Raw genomic sequence first — 7640 nt, 5'->3', positions numbered from 1 at the left:
AGTGAAATTTAATTTGCGAAAAATGCTTGCACTTACGAAATTCCGTTTGGCTTTAAAGCGGCTTTAATGTTATGCAAAACGCATTTGAGCTGCGGACACGAACCACGACGAGACCATCCATGTCAATGACAACACACATTGTGGGTGCCTGCCACTGCACCAGTGCCTTTGTGGCAACAATTACAACCACAAGAAGTAAAGCGGAATTCGGCCAGAGCCACCTCAAGCTCTTCCCATCTCAGACTGTTGCAAGCGGCGTCGCCGTCGCCATCGCCATCGCCAATTCCTATGCATATTTAATTTTACGAGTACTAGTACAAGCACGAGTATACGAGTATAGTATGCTTTTGCTTCCCATGTTTGCTTTATGGAAATTTGAGATTTTGCCCAAACTGGAACTGCAACTGGAAAATTGTAAATTCAAAATTCAAAATGGAAAATGGAAAATGGAAAATGGCCCATGAAAACACACACGCGCATTTCTGTTCCAGAGTCTCGTCGTGGATACTTTTTGGACTTTGAGTATGCCAATACATATTTTATGCAAATTACGCAAAGTACAGATACTGGCAGAGAGGAATGTGACAGAGAGTCGGGCAGAGAGCAAGCCGGAGAATTCTTCTTCTGGGGACAAAGTTCAATTGTTTCAAATTGGAGCGCAAAAGAAAACAAAAACAAAAAATTTGCCTGCGGGCAAGAAGTATCGTAAATGAAAGAAGAATTGCAGACTGAGGATTGGGTAAGGCTTCCTTCCATCAATCATAACCATCAATCAGAAGCGACCAACTTTGAAGTTGGCGGCATGCGGCATGCGGCAAGCGCAATTTTGTGGTCCATTTCAATTAGAACACAGCTACAAACAGGCCACAAAATGTGGCAAACATTGCACATCTCTGTACATACATATATATACACACGAGGTCGAACGACTATTGGCTTGAAAGCAAACATTTCTCATATGAAATTGAACCCATTTCCCTGGTGATTAACGAACGCTGATCTCATGAAAAAAGTACTCGAAAATGTGACTTTGCATCAAATTCTAAACGAGTATGGTAGATCCCCTGCAACTGATGTCACTGGGCCACTTTCGTTGAAATGGTCATAAGAGCACTATTAATAAAGTGCAGCTGCAATGGGGGAAAAATGCATAAACCACAATAAAAAGTCAAGTGCAACAGAGCGGAGCATGGGGGAATGCCAGGCGGAAGTCTTAGGCGAATCATCTCTTTGATTGATCGAATAGGTTGCGATCTAATTTAATTTTTTGCACAATTTCCCAATTTATTTATAGAAATTACAGCATTCTTTGAGCAACAATAGAATCAAGCATCATGTGATTTGTGTAATCGAATTGTATCATAACCATACTCGTAATACTGATGTGTACCTTCGATATGGCGTGTTAAGAAGAACTCCGGAATAACTTTTCATCGCTTACTATAGACTATAGATCGATACACTATCCAAGTTTAAAGTTAATATCTACCTAAGCTCTGTGGATCCGAGTGTGACCCAGTCGAAATCTTGAGAGTACAAATTTTTATTCCGTGCCAAAATACTCGAATGCCTTGCAGTCTGAAGACTCGTTAACGAGCAGACAAACAGATTCTGGCATGCTTGGTGGAAACCGAGCTATTTTTGAACTCAGACAGACCAGAAACCAAACACTGGGGGGAGAACCACAAAAGTTCACTTCAAAATGGAAGCCCCATAAGTGACAGCTCCGTGGAGTTTGGGCGGCGGAGAGAGTCTTTGAAATGACAGCAATGTTATAGTTATTCTTCTGTGAGATTAACATTCCGTCAGCACTCGCAGAAGCTATCATATGTGTGACATTGGCTGCAAGATGATATGTGACATGTGTATGCTGTCCAAAATTGAACATCAATTTCACGACAATTTCACACGTATTTAGAAGCTGTCAGATGTGTCAGAGTCGCGTCATTTGTCTCATTAAGGCATTATTTCCGCCTGCCGCAGCAGCCACACAAACTCTCACTTGACACTGTTCTCCAGTGAATGGGAGAGAGGGGGCCACGCCACGCCATGCCACACCACGCCACGCGACGCGAGTGGAGGCATCGTTTGGCAAATGCCATTCAACATTCAACATTCAATCGCTCGCGAATGACATCATGGGGCGGCGGGGATCATTGTGCATATGAGGCGCCGGATCGCGTTCAATGACGCTGTCTCCATTAATCACAATCGTTCTACTAGACAAGGAGACAACGAGGGAGACCTGGAGACGCTCTCATACTATCATCAATTGCAATCCACCCACACAGAGGCACTCGACAGAAGAGTCTAGGAATGATATACGACCAAGACTTTCAATTTTACATAACATGTTGTATTATTTGTTTCCCGATGTCGGCGACTGAGTGATGTGGAGGCGAAGAAGTCAATCAGTTGGCCAGACGAGTGCTGACAATCGATTAGATTGCGGACCAATTACACGCAGAGATTATGATTCAGGGAAGCATCTTCCGCTACATCAAACTCCTGGTGCTTGACCTCCCTGAAACCTAGGTCCTCTTAGGATTTTTCACAATCCTAGAGGATCAAAGGATCGTAGTTTTTTAATCATACAATAGGATCGCCTAAAAGATGTATCTGAAGAAGTAGGATTCTGTGTAGTATTCTTCCTAGCCGCAACCACTCTGGAGGCAGCATTAAACCTACAAGATAGTTTACATTCGACAACAACACAATTTTTGGGGCACACTTTTGGGGCTTGATTGTAAAATGTATGTATAAGTCGTGTAGAATATGATAAGATATTATTAAAACTAGCACCGTTTGTATGGTTAGCACATTTTTATTTAAAAAAAAGGAGTCCGACAGACCCCTGGAGTGGCCCCGCCAAAGGGGTCCAATGGGCGCCAGACGATGCAATTTGTCAAATTTTGAGTCGAATGCGATAAATTAGATCGGATGTAGATTTTTGCACATTTTTATTTTTAGGGCACTTTTGAAGGTCCAAAACTCAACCAAATAAATCCATAAATACATTAACATTTCGGATTAAATAGGACAAGAAAACGCGCAAATGATTGCCTACTCAATCTTAACCTTAACGGTGAGTGACCGGTTGCCTCTCTGGGTGATGCGGCGGACCAAGTCGTAGGGCATGATCAGGGTGGAAGGACTGCGGTAGATGGTGCGCATGTCCTGGGGCGCCCGTATATCGTAGGCCCGAGCAGTACGCACCATCAGGCTGTCCGCCACATAGGCGCACGTGGCCTCCACGGAAAGCGTTCCAACAACACGAACGTTGGTGGGCTTGAAGGTGCAAAGCCAAATGAGCAGGAACTGCAGCGTGTCGTCCTCCGGACAGGCATCGCTGGTCGGGCTCTTGGAAGTAGACACATCACAAGAATGCATGCGGGCAGTCATGATGAGAACGGGCAGCACGTCGCGCATTTTCCCCCGCGGAGGATCGATGATCATGTCTCTGACAAAGTATACCATGTGGCACGTGGGCCGATTCTTTTTCGCGAGCCTCGGATCCAGGTGGAAGGTCTTGGTCTGTCCCAAATCGATCCGCTCCAACATCACGTTTTGATGATCGTACAGCACGTGAGTGCTGAAGTCCGATATGACGCACCGTTCCTGGCACTCAACGCTTATGGGACAGTTTATGGGTTCCTTGCAGATCTGTAGCGTCTGGGGTTTCTCTCTGGGACTCGCAAACGGATTAATAGGATGTTCATTGGCCTTGAAGCTGTTGGTGTCTGGCCGAGCAGCTTTATGCACTTTCTCCGCTGGCGGAGATCTTATGTATAGATTCTGCATCGACGTATCATCTCCATTATCTGTTTCCTTATTATCCTTGAGTGCTCTCTCATGTTTCTGGTCTCTATGTGAGCGATGATCCTTAGTTTCACTCTGGTCTCTATGTGAGCGATGATCCCTAGTTTCACTCTGGCCTCTATGTGAGCGATTATCCTTAGTTTCACTCTGGTCTCTATGTGATCGATGATCCTTAGTTTCACTCTGGTCTCTATGTGAACGATGATCCTTTGTTTCACTCTGGTCTCCATGTGAGCGATTATCCCTAGTTTCACTCTGGTCTCTATGTGAGCGATGATCCTTAGTTTCACTCTGGTCTCTATGTGAACGATGATCCCTGGTTTCACTCTGGTCTCTATGTGAGCGATGATCCTTAGTTTCACTCTGGTCTCCATGTGAGCGATTATCCCTACTTTCACTCTGATCTTTCTCTGCTTGCATAGATGCTATGTATTGACTCTGCATAGACCAATTGTCGTCGTTGTCTGCTTCCTTACGATCCATGAGTGCACGCTTTTCTTTTCGGTATTTTTTTGAACGATATTCCCTTACTCCATCATGATCTTTTAGTGAGTGACTATCCCCTACTCCACCCTGATCTTTTCGTGAGCGAGGATCGTTCTCTGCACTCCTATATTTGTGGGTGCCTTGTACCTTAGTTTCCGTCTTCCCATCTTTTAGTGAGCGATGATCTGTGTCGCTTTCTCTATCCTTGACTCCACTCTGCTCCTCGAGGGCCTGCAGTAGAAAGTTTGCCTGGTCTTCCATGTTCTTGTCCCTTCGCTCCGGAGACCACTTACCGAAAACCGTGTTCAGGTTCTCGCGGCCCCACCACGAGCTTTCGCAGGCCAAAGCGCTATCAGCCTCTCGTTGCCACTCCGAGATCTCTTCCTGATGCTTCTGCTTCTCCAGGGCCGCCATCTCCATACGAAGCTTAGTGGTTTTGTCCTCGAGACGACGCCCAATGGTGACTAGCTCGTCCAGTCGCTTCTTTTTTTGCTTCATTTCGCACTGCAGATGGGGTAATGCTGGGGGAATGCGACGGGCACTGGCGTGGTCCACTCCAACCGACCTGCACGTGGAGCTATGGTAATCTGGTTTTGTCCCCGGTTGTCGCCGATAGAGCACCGTTAGTTCCTCGACCTTGTGGGAGCTAACTGAATCGGTGTCAGAGGATGAGTTCAGAATGTTTTGTATGACCTTATCGAAATGCGTATCGGTTTCGCTGAAACCAACAGAGGACTCTTCTGCTTCTTTTTCCTGATGGCCAATCATCTCCCGGGACGCTGGCGGCGCCATAACAATCACGAATGGGTTGTCGATCTCTAGAGCTCTCGTTTGAACCCCCGCGTCCTGCGATTTCTGGCAAAGTAAATTGGACTTTAGGCGGCAGCCGAACAGCCTCGGAACACACTCACCTGCAACGGCATTTTCCCCACATTTTCTGCAGCAGCCCATAGAATTTTCCACATCAATGATCCTCGTAGAGGGCCTTCAAAGTTCACGAGATTGACAAAGAAGGTGACCAACTGGCATTCACTACAATAGTTCGAGACCCCGTAAAGTTCCATCTCTTCGGAGTTTCTCTTCCGGCGCCGGAACTCGTATTCCGGCTCAGTGCTCAGTGCGCTTTTCCTGTGGTCGCATATAGAACAGCTGAACATACTGACTACTGGTTTATAAATCAGACAAAATCGTATCCACCAATTCGCGAAAATAAAAATATAAAGTTTCGGGAATGTGAGTAGTGAAGCATCGACTGGTGTGAATATGTAGTCTGTATCCAGGAATGGCTATAAGTGCGGGTACCGACTGAGTTTTTCCACCTCGAAAACTAGATTGATTGAAACGAACATTGGATTCCCCCAGTAGAGTGTTTTTAGGGAAAAGCAAGGATTTCCATAACATTTGGGGAGCATTTTTACGTTTGGGCCCCCGACCAGGCTGGACATCTTCCTCAGCTGCTGCTGCTGCTGTTGCTGCTGCTCCTGCTGCTGCTGTTGCTGATGCTTTTGCTGCTGCTGCTGCTGTTGCTGCTGCTTATGCTGCTGCTGATGCTGCTGCTGCTGTTGCTGATGCTTTTGCTGCTGCTGTTGCTGCTGCTGCTGTTGCTGATGCTTTTGCTGCTGCTGCTGCTGTTGCTGATGCTGTTGCTGCTGCTGCTGCTGTTGCTTTTGCTGTTGCTGATGTTGCTGTTGCTGCTGCTGTTGCTGCTGCTGCTGATGCTGCTGCTGTTGCTTTTGCTGCTGCTGTTGCTGCTGCTGCTGTTGACCGTGAATTCTCTCAGGGAAGGCCAAGCCCCCAGAGAGATAAAGTGTGCAAAAGAGACTTCAATGGGAACCTTGGGCAACTACTCCACACCCCATTGCTGAAGCCATGCTCCAGTTTATACGCCTCGAGAGACGAAGATTTGAAGCGCAATTCAGATTGTCAAACGCCCCGTCAAGTGGCACCTGTCCGCGTCCAATGGAGGAAGGGAGGTAGGGCAAAAGATGCCAAAAGCAGCTTAAACCAAGTCCAATTGAAGCATCACTTTGGCTTGGATCGGATCGGATGGGATTGGTTTTGGCTTTGGTTTGGTTGGGTTTGGTTTGGTTTGGTATTGCGTGGCGATGGCCAGTGGCGATGATTCAGCTCAATATTCCAACCATCGATTACTCAAAGATTCGAATGTTTGTGTTTGCTGGACTGTTGTTTGATAAGATGCGCGAAATTCGACGACAAATCAACGATCGAATAGGCAAATAACGGAACCAGGCTTTTAGCCAAATATTTGACGTTAAACGTTAAACGTTCGACGTTAGGCCCCACCGAAGGTCTCATGCGACGGTATATATAGCTTCACTTCCACCTGGTCCAACATCAGACGCTTAGCAACCAACAGACAAACACCAGCAAGATGGTAAGTAAACGGATTGTAGTCGCCGTCCTTCCGAATGGGAATCTAATTACGATGTACTTGCGTCCCGCAGAGATCCCTCTGCCTGACGATCGCCCTGTGCCTGGCCTGCCTGGCCGCCGCGGATGTCTCCCATTTGCCCAGCAGCTACTTGCCGCCACCAAAGCCGGAGCACGCCGTCTCGATGAGCATTGAGCAGCAGGAGCTGCGGGAGCTGCCCGAGCAGGTGGAGTACATGCGGGAGAACGAGCAGGGAGTGATGGAGGCCATGCCCAGCAGCCTGCTGACACCACCCGCTCCATTGGAGACGGAGCAAATGGATGCCATGCTCTCCTCCCGCTATCTGCCGCCAGCCCAGGCCCAGGTCCAGATGGAGCAGCTCTCAGAGCCTTTGATGATGCAGCAGCCCCAGATGGAGATGATGGCTCCCGTGCAACAGCCAGAGCAGCCACAGGTTGCCAGCCGCTACCTACCCCCTGCACCAGCATCGGAACAGCCCCAGCAGCTCACCTACCAGCAGTACCAGGAGCAGATGCAGATGCAGGAACAGCAACAGCAGCAGCAGGAGCAGCAGCCCCAGATGCAGGACGAGCAGATGCCCTACTACATGGATGTGCAGCAGCCAATGGCACCCACGGACGCCGAGGCAGAGCCAGAGCCAGCCCACGAGCTCCGCCCCGATGGCTATCACTACAAACAGGCCGAGGAGCAGCTGCGTCTGAGGCATTAGGTCATGGCATGCCACGAGCAGCCTACAGCCTACAGCCAACAGCCAACAGTCCGTGACTCAATCACGGGATGACGGCATCGAGCGGCTTGCGTCATCCGCTTGTTGTTACATTTTTAGCATAGTTCTTATATATTTGATTAAATTTCGACTTGGAAGAGAATGCCCGTTTGTTTCGGCTAGAAGTGAAGGGGTGTTGGCAATCAGGTAACCAAA

General features: G+C 47.9%; 3 protein-coding genes and 1 long non-coding RNA gene across 4 annotated transcripts; 2 read left to right on the top strand and 2 right to left on the bottom strand.

The window, feature by feature from the left end:
* Positions 1-3030, top strand: LOC117184817 (uncharacterized). Its single transcript, XR_004470288.1, has 2 exons — positions 1-739; positions 1295-3030. It is a non-coding gene; the product is annotated as an uncharacterized lncRNA (long non-coding RNA).
* Positions 2932-5609, bottom strand: LOC4813924 (uncharacterized). The gene is made up of 2 exons (XM_015187984.2): positions 5217-5609; positions 2932-5160 (listed from the first exon to the last, which is right to left on the bottom strand). The coding sequence occupies exons 1-2, from the start codon at positions 5460-5462 to the stop codon at positions 3064-3066; spliced, it is 2343 nt and encodes a 780-aa protein (XP_015043470.2). The 5' UTR covers positions 5463-5609; the 3' UTR covers positions 2932-3063.
* On the bottom strand, positions 5592-6164 carry LOC117184395 (putative cyclin-dependent serine/threonine-protein kinase DDB_G0272797/DDB_G0274007). The gene is made up of 2 exons (XM_033381503.1): positions 6160-6164; positions 5592-6126 (listed from the first exon to the last, which is right to left on the bottom strand). Exons 1-2 carry the CDS (start codon positions 6162-6164, stop codon positions 5592-5594), a joined length of 540 nt encoding a protein of 179 aa, XP_033237394.1.
* A 428-nt stretch (positions 6165-6592) lies between these two features.
* On the top strand, positions 6593-7587 carry LOC4813923 (nuclear transcription factor Y subunit beta). The gene is made up of 2 exons (XM_001354050.4): positions 6593-6700; positions 6771-7587. The coding sequence occupies exons 1-2, from the start codon at positions 6698-6700 to the stop codon at positions 7425-7427; spliced, it is 660 nt and encodes a 219-aa protein (XP_001354086.3). The 5' UTR covers positions 6593-6697; the 3' UTR covers positions 7428-7587.
* The last annotated feature ends 53 nt before the right edge of the window (positions 7588-7640 follow it).

Source organism: Drosophila pseudoobscura, chromosome X (genome assembly GCF_009870125.1).
Source record: "Drosophila pseudoobscura strain MV-25-SWS-2005 chromosome X, UCI_Dpse_MV25, whole genome shotgun sequence".
Classification (NCBI taxonomy): domain Eukaryota; kingdom Metazoa; phylum Arthropoda; class Insecta; order Diptera; family Drosophilidae; genus Drosophila; species Drosophila pseudoobscura.
Note: the sequence above shows the minus strand (reverse complement) of the source record. Positions and strands in the feature narration are given on the sequence as shown.